At 48.0% G+C, this 19767-nt stretch overlaps 1 protein-coding gene across 1 annotated transcript in view; it reads right to left on the bottom strand.

The window, feature by feature from the left end:
• The window catches only part of LOC119386509 (putative glycerol kinase 5), a 177157-nt gene that overhangs the window by 24504 nt on the left and 132886 nt on the right, over positions 1 to 19767 (bottom strand). Inside the window, exons 13-15 of the mRNA XM_037653776.2 lie at positions 17294 to 17344; positions 15078 to 15121; positions 13309 to 13475 (exon numbers count right to left, since the gene is read on the bottom strand). Of these exons, the coding sequence (XP_037509704.1) occupies positions 13309 to 13475; positions 15078 to 15121; positions 17294 to 17344 (262 nt within the window). The remainder of the gene's footprint in view (positions 1 to 13308; positions 13476 to 15077; positions 15122 to 17293; positions 17345 to 19767) is intronic.

Here is a 19767-nt window from a genome sequence, read left to right as displayed (position 1 = left end):
CCTCACCCTCACTCTCCTTTGCCACCCCCTTGCTATACTATGGCTATGCCATGCCATGCTATGCTATGGCAATGGCCTTGCTATGCATGGCTATGCTGTGCTAGGAGCTGCTTAGCACGTACCCACTGTCTGTGGCGGGTACTACATCACTGCTCCTCACCCTCACTCTCCTTTGCCACCCCCTTGCTATACTATGGCTATGCCATGCCATGCTATGCTATGGCAATGGCCTTGCTATGCATGGCTATGCTGTGCTAGGAGCTGCTTAGCACGTACCCACTGTCTGTGGCGGATACTACATCACTGCTCCTCACCCTCACTCTCCTTTGCCACCCCCTTGCTCTACTATGGCTATGCCATGCCATGCTATGCTATGGCAATGGCCTTGCTATGCATGGCTATGCTGTGCTAGGAGCTGCTTAGCACATACCCGCTTTCTGTGGCGGATACTACATCACTGCTCCTCACCCTCACTCTCCTTTGCCACCCCCTTGCTATACTATGGCTATGCCATGCCATGCTATGCTATGGCAATGGCCTTGCTATGCATGGCTATGCTGTGCTAGGAGCTGCTTAGCACGTACCCACTGTCTGTAGCGCATAAACTATACTGAACAAGGCTGTGCAAGGCTGTTGTTCGTCTGTAACATCAATCATCAATTTCTGTCTGTAACATCAATCGGTAGATATGACAGATATTTTAGCTGCCGTTACTAATCGATACTCAGCAATCATTATCAAATCATGAATGGTAGTCTACCACTATCTCTCAAGAGGAAGGTATATAACAGCTGCATCTTACCGGTACTTACCTACGGAGCAGAAACCTGGAGACTTACAAAGAGGGTTCAACTTAAATTGAGGACGACGCACGTAGCACGTCGGCAGGATAACCGGTGGTCATTAAGGATAACTGACTGGATTCCAAGAGATGGCAAACGCGTGAGAGGGAGACAGAAAATTAGGTGGGTAGATGAGATTAAGAAGTTTGTAGGTATAACGTGGCAGCAGAAAGCACAGGACCGGGTTGATTGGCGGAACATGGGAGAGGCCTTTGCCCTGCAGTGGGCGTGGACAGGCTGATGATGATAACATGGGAGAGGCCTTTGCCCTGCAGTGGGCGTAGACAGGCTGATGATGATGATGACTAATCGATACTGCCAGAATTATATGCCTAGTGCGCGCCGACGGAAGCGCCATAGGCGGCGAACTCAATCATTGCTCTCCGGAAAGCAAGCAGACGGCCGCCGTGGTTTCCTACGTCGTTGTACGTGTGTTTCCGCGTTGTTCACGTTTCCGTAGTGAAATAAGCAACGTTCGTCGTATGTGCGGTGGCCGAGACTTCAAGGGATGTCGAATAACAATTGCTGTGGAGTGGAGTGCTCAAACACCTAAAAAAAACGCGCCGGGAACACGGTTTTACTCACCTACCGCAAGGCCTCCTGAGCAAGAGCGACGGAAGCAATGGATCGCCGCTGTTCGTTGGCAAAGACGAGCCGCTTCGTCATTGTGCGGGTTAACACCTCGCTTCTTGTTCTAATGCTTTCGCTCTGTCATATCGGTGCTCGCTGGATGCACTCGGTCATGTTGACACTGGTAGACGACCAAAGTTATCAGCCTGAGCATGCGTTGGTTCGGTTCGACCGCCGTGCAGGGCACTTCGCTCAAACGTTCTATATTTCAGAAGTGTTGTAGTTCGGGCGACTTGGTCATCCATGAACTTAGCTTGTACTAGCGCGGTACATGTACCGCGCTATTACAAGCTAAGTTCTATATTTATTATTTACAGAAACAGAAATACAGCAACGGTTCACTTCAGAAAGAACAAGTGATTGAGGCGAAACCTTTGTAAACAAAACAAAGCGGATGTTCACCACGAGCTGCACCTCATAGCTGGATCTTGTTACGCAGGTCTGCGCGACGCACCTTTGATATTCACCGGCATGACGATTCACTGCACGCGGGCGTTCGTTCTCCTCCGCAGTCGGTCATCACATGTCTTCTCGGCGACCCTCTTCAAAACTTGTCACTGTCATCTCTTTATACTTAACTCACAGCACTAGATCATCAAACAACACGTCTTCTGCGGTCGAGCGAACGATGCTATCACTAGAACGAGATAACTTCTTCGCCGACTAACTCCTCACTGACTGACTCTGCCCCCCCGCGCTTGCTGCGCTTGCATTGCCTGTATCGGCTCGCGCCTGGGTTCGGGAAGGTGCGTATGATTCGTCTGTGCGTAGCACAGCGATAGCTAGGGAAAGGGCAAGATCCTCTCACCGATTCGTCTGCGGAATCAGACGGCGCCGCTGGCTCGGCAGCTCGGCTTTGCTTTCTCGAATATCCCGATCGTTCGCGTTCGTTGGCTGTGTCGGTGGCGTCTTCTGCGGAGAGGGTAAGAGGCGCGCGGGCGCGCGGGCGCGCTCCCGGCGCCTTTTAATACTTGTTTTTTCGATGCGCGCGCTCTGTCACGCACGAACTGTCGGCGCCAGGCTGTCATGCCGTCGTTCGAAATCGGCGACGTGCGCTTAGTTAAGCGCTCGTTCGTGGCAAACATCGTGCACAAGTCCACTTTCGTAGAGGCCCGCGCCTTTCCTGCAGCTGCCAGTGCAGAATTAGTTGTCTGGCACCCGCACGAAGGGGAAATAGCAGCCGCGAACTTCATTCTCCTCGCAGCAAGGCTGTGCAAAGCGCTGTCGTCTGCTCGGCTTCCCGCACGTACTCTCGGCGGCGCCCGCTAGGTGGCTGTCAGTGGCGCCTCTATATAGAGTCACTAGAAAAATTTCAGAGTATCGCATCTGTTTTCCGCGCGCCGCCGCCGACGCGATTGGCTTACTTGCATCACATGACCTCTCGCCGCCATATCCCTTCCAAGCGCTTTGGGTGCAGGCGCGTTGAATGCCGAGCGCGGCCGGACGCGTCCGGACATTTAGCAGTACCACGGTCCCTAGAAGTACTTCGTCGCTTTTTTAAACGGGTCATGCAGATGCCAGAGAGTAGCTCACCAGTAACCGAATGTTTCTGGTGAGCTACTCCGGGAATTTCGTATATTTTTGCATTCCGTGTGGGAAACATTAACGTCAAAGAGCGTCGCTGTACGTGTCTGCATAGTTGGCCGCGGAATGAATTCGCCCCCCTCGAAGAACACTCCTTTCTGCTGTGAACTACACAAACATTGCTGGAAAAGCTCTCATGCAACAGGATACTTCACCTTTCGGTTCGCTATGTTCAGCAATATTGAAAACTACATACTACATATCTTTCTATTTGCTCGGCTGTTTATATCTCGATCTGTTGAACAGATTGTGCATGTCACGTGATGTCACGCACGAGAGCGAAATCGAAGACTTATTAAAATATTAACTGTTTACTCTATACCTTGAAGGCAACTGTCGCATGATCATTTGCCACTGCGCAAAACTGAAGCATGGAACTCTGTTGATAAACTTGGTATAAGGCAATGTTATTAAACGTATGTCATATTTTTTAAATATTGCTAATGCTGCATTGCGCCGAGCGTACCCTTACAATACTGTTTAGTGCGTGAAAAATGGTCACAGCAAAAAAAAAAAAAAAAAAAACATGGCTGATCCCTCCGTCATAGGAATCGGTATAACACGAAAGTGAAACGTGTCTTCACAGAAGTAGTGCTTATGATATATGAGAGCTTGTACAATGTCTATTCGTGTTTGGCAGCTATAGCACCGTTTGACGTGGATGCACCCATGTTGACAGCATGTCTCTATCGCGACGACTAACGCCCATGATCATGATTAAACCGTTGAGGTAGCTGACGGTGTGAACATATATTTGGACACAGCGAATCGTGCATCGCGCGTAAGGATGATATCAACAAGTTCATAATCAACATTGGTACCCGGTATGCACTTCTTCAAAGCGTCGTCAATTAAGGAGAGAAACGGCACGGTGTGCGCTTTCTAGTAATGGGTAGCCGACGCCTGTGCTCATGCATACATAACACACACTGCACTTCAGCAACGCGGGAGGTAGAGGTTCGTAGCCTGAGCCGCAAACGCGTGCGTCCCGCTGGCCTCTGTCTCGCAGGCGCTGCTCTCTCTCCACCAAGGCACGACATTCGCCCGTCGAAACCGTTTGACGTGGATGCACCCATGTTGACAGCATGTCTCTATCGCGACGACTAACGCCCATGATCATGATTAAACCGTTGAGGTAGCTGACGGTGTGAACATATATTTGGACACAGCGAATCGTGCATCGCGCGTAAGGATGATATCAACAAGTTCATAATCAACATTGGTACCCGGTATGCACTTCTTCAAAGCGTGGTCAATTAAGGAGAGAAACGGCACGGTGTGCGCTTTCTAGTAATGGGTAGCCGACGCCTGTTCTCATGCATACATAACACACACTGCACTTCAGCAACGCGGGAGGTAGAGGTTCGTAGCCTGAGCCGCAAACGCGTGCATCCCGCTGGCCTCTTTCTCGCAGGCGCTGCTCTCGCTCCACCAAGGCACGACATTCGCCCGTCGAAATCGCGTCCTTTCTGCAACGCATATTGCAGCAGTTTTGTTAGTCGGTGCTCTCGCAATTGAAGCAGTCGGCGGCAGAGAAATGCCGTTCGTGCACGTGGAAGCTGCACTACTCCGATGAGCCGACGCACGCTAACACGAATCCAAAGGCAAAGAACGTAACTGCATCAAGGGTGCCTCGGCGACGCCAGCGCGGCCAGTCTACCTCTCTGGTATCGAGACGCTTTAACCATGACCTCCGATATCACGTGCAATCTCGGAGTAAGCGCTAGTAAGTGTCGATCGTGAAGCATTACTTCTTTTCACCTCTCACAGACGGCGGCACCGCCCCGCTCCGCCCGCCGCGAAAGAGAAGGTGTGAAAGATATAAGGCGCGTTCGCGCTGTGCCTAGCATCTCCCGAGTTGGCTTAGTCGGTAGAGGGTCGGGCGCTTGCCGTCGCGGCCGCAACGTCGTGGGTTCGATTCCCAGCGGTGTATCTTTTTCTTGGCTTTCTTCTTTCTCACCCGTTGGCGTCCATTTTATCAACGTCATATCCGTGACGGATGTACTTGGTGGACCCCGGCATAAAACACTTTCGTGTTAAAAAAAAAACGGCTTATCCTCTTACGCACTGAGGGAATCGATTTCATGCGAGCCCTAGATCTGTATACATGACTGTGCTGCAGTAGCATGCGCGTTAAAAATTTTCGGGATGCGCTATTTCTGATCAAAATAACACAAAGCACTGCGCCGAGGAAGTTTTAACAAGAGTTCATTACGAAAAAAAAGTTGAAATTAAAAGCAATGATGAAACCGAACCCCAGCTGTTTACGCGCTGCAACGCCAAAAAAAAAAGAACTTTGTCGGAACATAGCAAAATATTTGCAAATGCACTGCAACGTTGGGAATATCAAGGAGACAAGAAATATGAAATGAAACAACTGAGTAATGACGTCAATCATTTTTAATGGCCTATTTCCCACGCATCTGTTAGGAAATGACAACGTATTCGCAAAATAAGATGCACCTTACCTACCGCACGCCGATTCGCCCGTGCGTTCGGCTGCTGGCGTTCCGAACCGAGATAAATACTTCACGCACAACTTCCACTTACCGTACACACACCACTTCTATTACAGATAACACCCAGCTGAACAGGGTGCGCAAGTAAGGTATGCGTCAGCGATCAGTCGAAGGACGCAATGCTGAATGTTCTCGATGTTCGATAATGTTCTCGAATGCGGAATGAAGTGAACCTGAACACCGACTGCAAAGCTAGCGCAAACCCTCAACATTCACCAAGTGTCGAAGTAAAGGGCATCTCGTACGGTCATTACGCTAATGCAACTATACAGCTTCGGACCTTGCGAACACAACCGGCCGTGAAACGAAAAGAGACCGATGAAGCCACGAAGAGAGCTCGCGAGCACATGGCAACATTCGCCGCACGTTTCATTAGCTACGCCGCTTACCGCGCAGTCGATTCATGACTGTGGATGACTCGAAATTACTTCTGATATCCTTTTGAAGAAACACACACACACATATCGCAGTTACGCCGAGCGTAACACGGCATCGAGGCGAAAAGATCGGTCACTTCTCGACACACGCTACCAACGCTACAGTGTACTACCAACGCGCCGGACGGACCGGAAGGGAAATGGCCGCCGCCGCCCAATGTTGCCCGCGTGCAGCCTACCTTTGCGGTACTCTGAAATTTTCCAGTGACTCTACCTCTATAGGCGCTGCACAAGGCGTATAGGTCGCACAGCGCTTGAAACGAACTGCTAGTAATGGCCCCTGAGCAGACGACGTTTGCCGCCGCATGCACGCGCCCCTCGCTCCTCGCTCGTATGCTGTGCGCGCGCATGCGTAGGTGGCCTTGGGAGGGAAAGTTCCCTTCGCGATTTGCTGGTTTCTTTCTCTTTAGCGCCCTCAGTGGCTTCCGCGCGTTGCGCCGGCGGCGCCGACTCCTCGACTTTTGCGCGCGCTTTTCACGCCGCGACAAAGGAGAGTGCTTTGCAGATTTCGACCAGTGCTTCTTCAGGATGGGGCGGAAATGTTTCGTGCCGAACTGCAGCAGTGGGTACGCGTCCTGCAAGGTTCCTAGTTCCTAGTGACCCAGTGAGGTTGGAAGCGTAGGCTCGCGCCATACCAAGAAAAGACCGACAGCTGACTCCTCGTGACTATGTTTGTGATAAGCACTTCTCGGACAGTGACATAGACAGGCGGCGCTATTATGGCGAGCTTGGTGGCGAAGTTCTCCTTGACAAACAGAAACGGCCAGTGTTGTTACGAGACGCCGTGTCTTCAATCTTTCCGCGCACTGTCCCAGCTACTTTTCTGCTGTTCTCAAAAAAGACAACGTGAAACTTCGACCACCTGGGGTTTTGTAACGTGCACCTAAATGTAAGCACACGGGCCTTTAGCGGCCGCTGCAACAACCTAAATCTGAATTGATGGCATATAGGGTAAGTCCCATCATTCGTTGAAATAAATTATACTTAACTCATTGAGTTCGCGTTATCAAAAATTATAGATTCCGCGTTGTACAAAATATATCACGCTGGTAATTTTCCTTATGTGACGCCATCTTTCTCGCCAATTTACCGAAAAAACTTGGAATGCGCTTGAGCTTCGCCTTCAAGAGTAGAACGCGGTAGCGTAATCGGGCCCCGTGCGCATCGCCTTCTCAATTGCTAGCCTCCCCGACACCGACATTTCTGCAAAACGAGCTCCTTAACGATTTCGCGTTAAAATATGGAGCCGGCGAGGACGCACAAAAACTAGGGGTGTGCGAATATTCGAAAGTTTCGAATATTCGTCCAATATTACATTCGAAATATTCGTATTCGATTCGAAAATCGTGTATTCGAAAAGTTTCGAATATTCGATAACTTCGAATATTGGAAGAATTCAAATATGCGATTCGATTATCATGCATACAATAACTCGTCTTCCACATTTCTGCTGCGTTCGTATCGCTAAAAAATTCGGCAGATCCCACGCATTGTGGGCATCGATGTAATGCGAAGCAGCCAGCAAAGAGCTGCATACATCGCCTTGTTTGTCTTTGAGCCAAATGAAATCATTCATGCCATGGCATCTAGTCCACCATATATCGCATATTTGCCATGCACGCATGCATGCACAATCTAGTATACACCACGCCAATGAAACGCATATTCTGGTATATACAATGCATGACCTGTCGCTTATGTTCATCACGCACTCGTGTCATGCCATAACAATTTTGGTATATATCCAGTTAACAAAACGGCCGGAAGCGCACCATGACAGTGGCATGTAAATCATACCGTACATGACATGCATAACATGTTTCTCATGTTAAGACCTCTCATTTATGTTCGTCATACAGTCACATCGCGCAATACCAATTTTGGTGTATATCAAGCTAGCGAAACGGCCGCGAATGCACCATGAGCGCGGCATGTAAATCATGACATACATGACATCATGTCACGGTTTTCATGTTACTACATGTTATTCATGTTCGTCATAATGTCGCATCGCGCAATACCAATTTTGGTATATATTAAGCTAGGAAAACGGCCGCGAATGTATCATGAGTGTGGCTTGCAAATCATGTCGTACATGACCTGCATGTCATGCAGTCGCGTCGCGCAATACCAATTTTGGTGTATATCATGCAAGCGAAACGGCCACGAATGCGCCATGAGCATGACATGTAAATCTTGTCGTACATGTCATGCATGTCATGATTTTCATGTTACCACCTCTCATTTACGTTCGTCATACGGTCGTGTCGCGCAATACGAATTTTGGTCTATATCATGCAAGCGAAACGGCCGCAAATGCACCATGAGCGTGGCATGTAAATCATGACATACATGTCATGGATGTCATGGTTTTCGTGCTACCACTTGTTATTCATGTTCTTCATACAGTCACATAGCACAATACCAATTTTGGTAGATATCAAGCAAGCGAAACGGCCACGAGTGCGCCATTAGCATGACATGTAAATAATGTCGTAAAAGTCATGCATGTCATGATTTTCATGTAACCACGTCTCATTTACGTTTGGCATACAGTCGCTGCGCGCAATACCAACTTTGGTGTACATCAAGCTAGCAAAGCGGCCGCGACTGCATCATGAGCGTGGCATGTAAATCATGACATACATGACATGCATGTCATGGTTTTCATCTTACCAACTGTTATTCATGTTCTTCATACAGTCACTTCGCGCAATACCAATTTAGGTGTATATCAATCTACTGAAACGGCCGCTAGCGCACCATGAACGTGGCATGTAAATCAGGTTGTACATGACTTGCATGTCACGATTTTCATGTTACCACCTCTCACTTACGTTCGTCATACGGTCGCGTCGCGCAATACCAAGTTTGGTCTATATCAGGCAAGCGAAACGGCCGCAAATGCACCATGAGCGTGGCATGTAAATCATGACATACATGTCATAAATGTCATGGTTTTCATGCTACCACCTGTTTATTCATGTTCTTCATACAGTCACACAGCACAATACCAATTTTGGTGTATATCAATCTAGCGAAACGACCGCGAGTGCGCCATGAGCGTGGCATGTAAATCATGTCATACATGACATGCATGTCATGATTTTCATGTTACCACGCGTTTGTTATGTTCGTCATAGAGAAATGTCTCGTCATACCAGTTTTCGTATATATCCCTTCATTTAAACGGCCGCGAGCGCCCCGAGACCATGTCATGTAAATCATGCTGCACATGACATGCGCGTCATGATTTGCATGTTAGGACCTGTCATTATGTTCGTCATGAATTCTTGTCACGCCGTACCAATTTTGGTGTACATTAAATTAACGGAACGGCCGCAAGAGCCTAAGGTCATGGAATGTAAATCTAGCTGTTCATGACATGCGTGTCATGATTTTCATATGACCTGTCATTTATGTTCGTAATAAGGCCATGTTATGACACACCAATTTTGGTATACATCCGATTAACGAAACGGCCAGGAGAGCACAAAGTCGTAGGCAGATAGATAGATAGATAGATAGATAGATAGATAGATAGATAGATAGATAGATAGATAGATAGATAGATAGATAGATAGATAGATAGATAGATAGATAGATAGATAGATAGATAGATAGATAGATAGATAGATAGATAGATAGATAGATAGATAGATTGAAACCTCGGTGATACGAATCTCGCGGGGTTACCGAAAATATTCGTATCATCCGAAATTCGTATCACCAGAAAACATGGAAAATTAGTATGCGACAAAAGAAAGTTGGCATATGTTTTGATTCTGTGTTTCTCAGGGCCGCCGCGACGTCATGAACAGCTCTGAATGATTGCCAGTAAAGTTTTTTAACGCCAACGATCATACTTGTACTCGTATATAAAGTGCATGCGCGCGTGTGTAATTAATGGACCAGATGTGTTGTGCCCCGTGACCGCTAGTAGCCCCTTCCTAAGCTTACATTTGCTTTTCTGCATGACGCCAAAGTACTGCGGCGAAAGTGACTTAAGCGCTTTGCACATGACAGATGGAGGCCAAGCTCCTTCGCCAAGGCCGTCCGCTGCGTGTCTTGGAGTCTTCGTCCACCTTTAATGGGACTGCAGGGCAGACCCGCAGCCCAAGTTTCAGTCTTGTTTCATATAACGTCTGATTGCGGGGACATGGCTTGCACCGACGTGGCAGGCACGTGTTAACACAGTACAAAGACGCTGCTGCCTCGAGCACAGGAGCACGCGTCAACGCGTCGAAAAAAAAAAGCGCGACGTTAACGTCATCTGTAACCTAAACGCGAAGGCGCCTAAAGGCCTCCAATATTCGCGCACTATCTCGGAGGCAACGACGCACCGTTGATGGTCGCGCAGCGCGCATGCCCGCGCGTGACTGCCGCGTCTTCCGCGACGTAGCGGGCCGCACCTGTTCGTACCTGTGCGCTAGCGTACGTTCGTATCAAACGTCGCGGGGTGCAAATCGGTTCGCAACAACCGTACTCCAATACATTGCAGGCTAATGGGCCTTGGCCGGGACCACAGAAAAATTCGTATCACCCCGAAATTCGTACGAGCCGTGATCGTATCACCGAGGTTTTACTGTAGATAGATAGATAGATAGATAGATAGATAGATAGATAGATAGATAGATAGATAGATAGATAGATAGATAGATAGATAGATAGATAGACAGACAGACAGACAGACAGACAGACAGACAGACAGACAGACAGACAGACAGACAGACAGACAGACAGACAGACAGACAGACAGACAGACAGACAGACAGACAGACAGACAGACAGACAGACAGACAGATAGATAGATAGATAGATAGATAGATAGATAGATAGATAGATAGATAGATAGATAGATAGATAGATAGATAGATAGATAGATAGATAGATAGATAGATAGATAGATAGATAGATAGATAGATAGATAGATAGATAGATAGATATATAGATAGATAGATAGATAGATAGATAGATAGATAGATAGATAGATAGATAGATAGATAGATAGATAGATAGATAGATAGATACGCTCAAAGTCGCAGAAGTTCGCTAAGAAATGCTTCGCATTTAAAACGTTGCCGAGAGGAGCGATAAATATCGTAAGTACACGGAGGCACGATATCTGCCTGCGACGAGCGCCCCAATACGTATGATTTATTGCTGGTGCACCTGCGACGTGCAGCGCTGTTGGCGATCATGTAACCGTACATTTTCAATATTATGCGGCCGTAACGTGAAGCACTACCACTCGTTCACTATATGCGGGACCACTTCTGAAGAAAGACAGCGACCCATGTGACTGGTGGCGGACTGTAGGCACCTTCAGATATCCCAGTCTGACAAAGCTTTGCCCCATGTAACTCCCTATACCAGCCACTTCTGTTCCAAGCGAGCGTGCCTTTTCAGTGGCAGGGGAGGGGGATGGGGGGTGTTGTCTCTGTTACAAGGAAGCGCCTGCTGCCTGATCATGTGGAGCAACTGATATTTCTTCATGATAACATGTAGTCATTACTTTCATTGTGCCGTGATATTTGCTTGTGTTGTGATGTGCATTGTGCTAGCCTGGACATTGTGTTCTGGAGATAGCAGTGTATGTTGTGTTGCCAGTCAGGCAGTTAATGTTTTTGTTTTTTTCAAATAGCTACATGCCAAATAAAATATTGTTACTGTGGAGGCATTTTTCCATTGATATTCGATATTCGATTTGATATTCGAAGGTGGATATTCGTATTCGATTCGTATTCGAAAAATTTAATATTCGCACACCCCTTCGCACACATCCATTCGGGCGTGAAGCGCGAACGGCGAATCGGCGACGAATGGACTTGAACCGACGAGCTTCGTCGGAGAGCTCGGTGAGAGGGGCGCGCGCATTTTTCCTTCTCCGCTAGCGGACTCTCACGACAAAGGGCGTGTGGGCGCTGTGCCCGATTCCGTGACTTTATTAGGACGCCCGAGCGAGCGCAGTTTCGCCTCTTCAAGAATTCTTGCTCCGTGCCTACGGAATTCGCAAGGGAGTCTCGGCCATCAGTACTGCTAACAGTAGAGCTTTTGTTGCTTATCACATTATGCATGTTGTCTGTCACATTACACTTCGGTAGTTATCTGTACAGAGTTAGTTAGAAAAGTGATGTCAATGTATAAATTTTAAAGCGCCTATACTTCACAACAAGCTAGAACTGCTTAATATTGGTTTGGTGGAGGGGGGAGCTAGCTTACGCACATGCGATCGCACTGTCGTATGCTACCATCTGGAGAGTTAGGAGACACTTTTCCGTCAAATTGGTTTGATTTCCCGTGCAGGCCACAATGCAGCGCTCGCTGGAACAAAATATTTGCATGAAGTTTTGTGTGAAACTCGACAAGTACAAAGTGCAAGCTTTTCCTACGATAAAGAACTTTGGTGATAATTGTGAGTCATAACGTTAAGTGTACCGGCGGCATAAGGCCTTTTAAGGAGGTCGTCAGGAGGTCAGCGATGAAGCCCGCGCTGGACGGCCGTCGACTATAATCACGCATGACAACGCGCCAGTCCACCCCGCCTTCGTCTCGCACCCGCTTACTTGTCGATTGAAAGGTGCCGAGGGTTCCCCAGCTGCCCTTCAGTCCTAACATGGCTCCTCCAGACTTCCTTTTGTTTCCGCGCTTGAAAACCCCCATGAAAGGACATCATTTCGGGACACTTGACAAGGTCAAAGAGGCTTGTGCCAAGGCTTTGAAGGACTTTCCGGAAGAGGCCTACCGTGACGCCTTCGATGCCTCGAAATCTCACTGGAAGGGATGTATCGTCGTAGGAGGAGCCTATTTTGAAACCTTTAATTGCGTTGTACTGATCTGATGAATACATCTTTTTTAATCGACTCACTGACATTATTTTTCGGACATACCCTCTAAAGCTGCTTCCCATACAGGCCAGTACGGAAAATATACCTTGGTCGTCCGTATTACCCCTGCGCCCCTTGCTGCAGCCTACGTAGCATAATACCGCATTTCTACCCTACATTGCGGGACGACTTTAGGTGCTATTCACGCTGCAGCCGCTCTTCCCCGTGTCACCGTACGGCTACCGCTTCGTCCGCGACCGAGGCCGTTACGCCATCTATGGGTGTATCTGGGAACCGTAACACTCATCTGTCGTGAGGCCCAGCCCTAGAAACACAACGCAACGTATCAATGTACAAGTAACGTCGACTGAAACGTCCGGAAAGAAACAGCTGGTTGGGGAGCACGGCTTCGTAAACATCGCCAACGTGCACTTCATCAAGGCAGCCTCGTCAGCGAGTAAATGCTCACCTGACACTGCCGATGGCGGGTAGCCCAGAGGTTCCCTTGAGTAGTTCATGCAGTTGGTAGGTGCGGAAGGCCAGCGACTCGAGCATGGCACGCACCATGTGTGCGGGTCGCGTGGACGGCGACAGTCCGAGGAAACCCGCGGCTGCGTACGCGTCGTTCACCGGCGCCTGCAAAGCGACGACCGCGCACGAGTGACTCAGCTTTGCTATCGCACCGGCGAGAAGAATAACGCTAGGCTACACTGGACAGCCGCAAAGCAGAGAAGGCATCAGAAAGGAGAATATGGCAATTAAACTAAGCAAATTGGTAATTACTTATAAGAAAATAGAAAACATTTTTCCTGACTCAGTTGGCGCACATCTAAATATAGCATTAAAAGAAGAGACGACCGCTCAATTTCCATCCTATCGTGTATTGTTTTTGTATTTTTCAGAAGTCATACTAAAGCGAAAACGAAAAACAAAGTTTCACCTTTAAACGTATAAAGGAACAGCAATCACTCGTCTTGTCATTTCTCTCGCCTAGACGTATACTTATCGCCTCGCTTAGCAGTGACAGCCTATCTCTGCGACTACTCCAGGAGTACAAGCGCTTCGTACAATGAACGACGTTATTTTACCATTGATAGAAAGTCCTCGACGAAGTTAAGTATCGTGAAGCCTGAAACCCTGAAGGAAGAAAGGACACTTTAAAATTATTATACTGCGCAAGCGTGTCGTCTGCAGCTAGCTATTGCGCACGCAAGCGAACTTACCTGCTTGAGTAGCGCGTTTCGTCAGCATCGTGATACGGATAACTCTCAAGGAAATTTTAACGCGAAGAGTTACACGGGAAGCTCAACGCAAGCTCATGAAATGTCACTCACGACTTGTTGAGTTTTTCGGTTCACCTCAAAAAACCAATCATCTTGCATAAAAAGCAGGCAAATTTATTGTATATTGTGAAACTGCGCCACATAATATATTATTCTGAAGAAAAAAACTAATTGGTATATGCAATAGTATATTAATGACAATAAAAATAATTCTATTCACGGTGTTGTTAGCAGTGATGTAAAACGCAAGCAGTGAGAAGCAGTGTCTGAAAATCTACGCTTCCGTCTCTCCCAACGTCGCGCTTTTCACGCAGCCATCTTGAAGTTGCGTTGAACAGAAAATGCATCAGGAGTTTCAGCATCATAACTTCCCATGCAATAGAGAAGTCCACGGGGACAGCGCTGACCTGTAACTGATTCACTACATATACACAAAAGGCCAAGAAACAGAAAGCACAAAACGTAGGTTACAGCCCTGGGACCGCTTGTAGGCAATTACAACAGTTAAGACTATTTATGTCTCGTGATAAGGAAACGAGTTGGACTTATTTACGGAAGCAATTATTTGCAATACACGAGACAGGACACACAAGTAATGCGCAAGGACATCAATCCAAGCTCTGTTCTCCGTGACCTTAGTTCGTGCACACTGCCACTAAAACACATACAATAGTTATGGATGAAAGAAACACCAACACGACACTAGGCGCAGCTGTCTTATGTTTCTATTTCTTTCGCCCACACATTGTGTGCGCACGTTTAGCACCAAGTCATATCTCGTAAAGTTTGTTCTTTTAGATCTTTTTCTTATTTTTTCATGGAGCCTCGTAGAATATCCAACATAAATCAGCCACGAAAGTTTCATATAATTTTGTCATGCTAGGGATAAGAAACAAGCGGCACATACTGGAAAAGAATCGCTGAACTCAAAAGCAGTATTCTAACAAGCGCTAACCTGGAGCCCACTGAATGCAGGAACGAAGAAGACACCCGCTGAACCTGCAAATAAAGCGATCAGGAAACAGAATTACCAGACCGGAATTACGACCACGTGGCATATCACCGCAGTGGTAAACGTGATACAACCTACGGGATTCCAATGTCTTTATCTTAATGTTGGAAATTTCTCTATATATAATCTTTCCTGTACGTATATTTCAAAGGTTCCACAGGCACTTGGACTTGGATTGTGTTTCGAATAGTGGCGATGCGAGAGACGTGACATAACCGTACTTGGTGAAAAAAAATACATATATATATATATATATATATATATATATATATATATATATATATATTCATCGGCACGCCACGGGGCAATGATGAGCATATCATACGTAGCGCACGTGGTGTATTCGCGCTAGGCTTGACTATAGCTTGAACAGTCATAGATATGTAACGTTTGTTACATTTAATATAAAAGTGGATAGCTAACACTGCCATCTCACTTGGCATTGTCCTGGCATCACGCTTGTATAGGGCCTTTTTCCGAAACAGCTTGAAGCACTGGTGGGGCTCTGTAGTAGAACACTTCTCTGCCATACAGAGTACCTGGGTTCGACCCCGGCTCGCACCCTGGTTTTGTAGCGTTAGCTACACTTGCCTAGCCGGAGCCGATTTGGCGTGGATGGTCATGAGCCGTGCTGCGCAAGCGCGAGGATCAGTGATGTCACACAGCTGGGTTATGATAGCTGGGTCACCGGAGCTGGCATCTCACGCGCTCTCCGACACCGCCGCGCGCGGCTCGGCGCTGCTGGTCTGCGCGTTCGGGAGGAGTGGCGTCGTAGGCGCGGCAGACACGCTGGCGCCGGCGCACGCGCAGACTCCGCCACCGCCGCGTGCGGCTCGCCGCTGCTGGTCTGCGCCGCATTCGAGAGGAGTGACGTCGTAGCCATAGACACAGTGGCGCCGGCGCGCGCGCAGCTATTCGCCTTCGCTGTGCAGTCGCCGCCTGACGTTGCGCTGGGGCCGCTTGATAGCGCCTCTGACTGGCGTTTGCAGGTGGGTAATGCCGTGGAGAAGAAGAGCGCAAATGCTGCTCGACGGCGCAGAAGAGCCGAGAAGCTTATCTCATCGGATCCCGAAGTAGTTGCCTGGCAATTAGCGGTTCAGCGTACGTAGAATGAAGAGAAGGCTAATAATCCTAGACAATATGGAAAGCTAAGAATATTCAGCTGAACCTTTGCTAACGCTACGTATATCCTGGCATAGCCGAGCTAAGCCACTGCAAATTTTTTACTTTTTGCTTCCATCGGGATATTTAATCCATCGACAAAATCGCCGACCGCGGCACCGCATTTGCTGTGACACGGGCTCGTTCGCACTATCGGGTTAAAATTTCCGAAGTCTGGGTTGACACAGACGGGGAATCACCTGTGGCGCACAGCAAGGGCTGCGCGTGTGTGCTTCCCGTGACTGCTGGAAAGGATTTCATGACATACGCGATAGGGAAGTCACATTATTCATGTCATCACCTGTGAATTGTGGGCGTCATACACTCACGTCCTCCTATGCAAATTTTAGTATCAGGGGCGACGCCAGAATTCTTTTTTCTTTTTTTGGGGGGTGGGGGAGGGGTTCGAGCATACTTAATGTATGTTCGTGTGTGCTTTTGTACATGCGCGGGTATATGTGCAAATGCAAAATTGCAAAATTGAAATGCTCAAAGCAAGTGATTCTAGTGATTATCAGTACTTTTTCGGGCGACCTAAGCAAACTATTGCCGCTTTCTCAGTAAGGTATGTATTGTCTCACATAGGTGTCAATCACAGTAAAGGGGGGAGGCGGGGGAAGTGGAAAGGGTGGAATTACGACAGGCAGCTGACGCCCTCCGTCGCGTTTGTTGTTTCTTTCTTTCTTTCGGTGAAGCCACTTGTTCCACGTTCAAATCTACTGGATGCCCACCGCGGTGCAACACGTCCACGGGATTTTCGCCAGCACGACACGCGATCTTTGTGCATTGAAATCTTGCAATACGACATGTTATCTTTGTAGGTACATCAATATCACCAGTATCATATCGAACAAAGCAGACACTTCAAGGAACTTTGCCATGATACAGCTTTTTCACTACATTTCAGGAGATTTCCAAGGATAACATGGCAAGGCGTGACAATGAAAAGCATCGGGAGAAACAAGTTCAACTCGGTGACTGCACTCGGTGATACTCACTTTCCACAGACTCGGCCACCTCGGCGCTTTCGTCGGCGTTGTTGATAAGGCCTGCAGATAGAATGTGGCACTGATAAACATCCACGGTATAGTGTGCTCAAAGTAAAGCATCCAGAAGAGTTGATAGGCGGGCTAGTTGGTATAGATTCATTATGGAAACTTGGGAGCGCAAGCAAACGGGACCCAGAAAGAACGGGACAAGAAAAAGCGCAGACTGAAACTCGGATTTATTCGCAGAGGAAATATATGCCACAAAAAACACGAGGGGAGAGGGAAATACAAGAGAGAAAAGTGAACCGAGGTCAAGTGACGTCCAGAAACGAGATCTCACAATCAAAAAGCGATATAGAGGTTGAACTCACACAACTAGCCGTGTTTTTTATAAAAAAAGGCTACCACGACCTCTCAAGTTTTCGTGTCATGGTTAGCGTACAGAACAGAGGAGCAAGAAAATTCCGGTACGCAACCACACTTTGCGCAACGGGCGGACAAGTGTAAACCTGGTGCAGACTTGCAGCGCATTGTAATGCTCCCGCAGGCGCACATTCAGGCAGCGCCCAGTCTGCCCGGTGTATACCCTATTACAAGACAATGGAATGCAATCACATTCGTTCGACAGTCAGCAAAACAATTGACATTATTTACACCACAACCCTTTTTCGCGGGACCTATACCTCCATTTTGCGTTTCATGTCAATCTTTGAACATATCTGCTGCAATATTTTGCTGGCGGAAAGAACAACGTCGATTTTTTTCGTTCGCATTTTTTTACCCTATGTGAAAACCCACGCACATACGGAACGACCGCAAACCTCTGTCGCTTTTCTGCAACATCACTAGAGCATCCTCTTTCTTGTTTCATTTGTGAAACCTTTTGTGCGACGAACACCAGAACATTACTTGGAAAGCCGGCATCTTTCAACCTATAGTTATTTGTTTCGAAAAAAAAAACACATGCCATTTTGTGGTAAGATGACTTCATAACAGCTCAATTGAGAAGGTTAACCGCAATACCAGATTTTAGAATGGGAAGACCAATAATCTAAAATCCGTTTCTTTGAACGGGGAAAATAAGACCAACATAAGTGACTCGCATGAAAAGATAACTCAAAATCAGGAAACCGCAATCGATTACGTTGCGGAACCTCTTGCGTGAAACGCAATCCGTGCCCTTTTTGATCAAAGATTTCAGTAACCTTAGTCCGGTTGTGTTCCACGAAAGCACATACAACTAGCACGAGGTAATCGTCGACATATATTAAAACATTAATTACAAGGCTATCCAGTGCCGTATTCAACACCGCGCCGTGCTTGTACAGAGAAGGGACAGTCTAGAAAGGATCACTGCCAATGCCAACCGCTCGCAATCCAAAGCGGAAGTCACCTATTCAACGACTGAAAAGGAATGTCTTGCCATCATTTGGGCCACATCAAAGTTTCGCCCTTACCTGTACGGCAGACATCTCAAAGTGGTAAGCAACCATCACGCCTTGCGTTGCCTGGCACACCTAAAGGGCCCTTCCGGCCGCCTCGCACGCTAGAATCTCTAACTCCAAGAGTTTCACATCACCTTGGTTTACAAGTCTTGACGAGAACACAGAGATGCCTACTGCTTGTCGCGCGCCCCCGGCGACCCGCTGCCGCAACGTGATCAGATGACGGCACCTTCCTGGGAACCCTGAGCGCAGACGACTTCGCAGAGCTAGAAGCGGGCCGACCCAGAATTGAGAAGCGTGGTTGAGCACTTGCAGGGCAAGACCGCCGTAGTCCCTAAGGTATTCAGGCCAGTATTGGCGTCATTTTTCTCCGAAGACGACGTCGTCCTAAAGAAGAACTTCTCGCCAGACCAAGCCAACTATCTAGTCGTTGTACCTTTGGCACTGCGGACAGAAGTTCTGCGGGCTCTGCACGATGACCCGCCGGCTGGCCTCCTCGGTTTTTCCCGCACGCTCGGGAGGATACAAGAAAAATACTACTGGCTATGCCTTACCGCCGATGTCGCTCGTTACGTGAGGTCATGCCGGGACTGTCAGCGACGCAAGACACCGCCGACAAGGCCGGCGGAACTTCTTCAGCCAATTGATCTTCCTCGTTCATCCTTCTAGCAGATTGGAATGGACTTGCTGCGGTCATTTGCGACATCAACGTGTGGTAACAAGTGAATGACCGCAGCTACGGGCTACCTCAACCGCTATACGCCGAAACTAGGGCCCTGCCTAAACGTAGTGCTGCCGAGGTAGCGAAGTTATTCGTCGAGAACACCCTACTGCGTCACGGTGCCCCAGAAGTCCTTATCACCGACTGGGATACGGCTTTTATGGCAGACCTAACGCAAGCGACAATGAACTACAGCCAGGCAGGTCAGCGAAGGACAACTGCATACCACCCGCAGATGAATGGCCTCACCGGGCGTCTGAGTAAAACCCTCGCCGACATGTTGGAAATGTACATCGACGTCAAACAAAAGAATTGGG

The sequence above is a fragment of the Rhipicephalus sanguineus genome, chromosome 3 (assembly GCF_013339695.2).
Source record: "Rhipicephalus sanguineus isolate Rsan-2018 chromosome 3, BIME_Rsan_1.4, whole genome shotgun sequence".
NCBI lineage: Eukaryota > Metazoa > Arthropoda > Arachnida > Ixodida > Ixodidae > Rhipicephalus > Rhipicephalus sanguineus.
The sequence above is the reverse complement of the archived record's forward strand: the minus strand, read 5'-3'. Positions and strand labels throughout refer to the sequence as shown.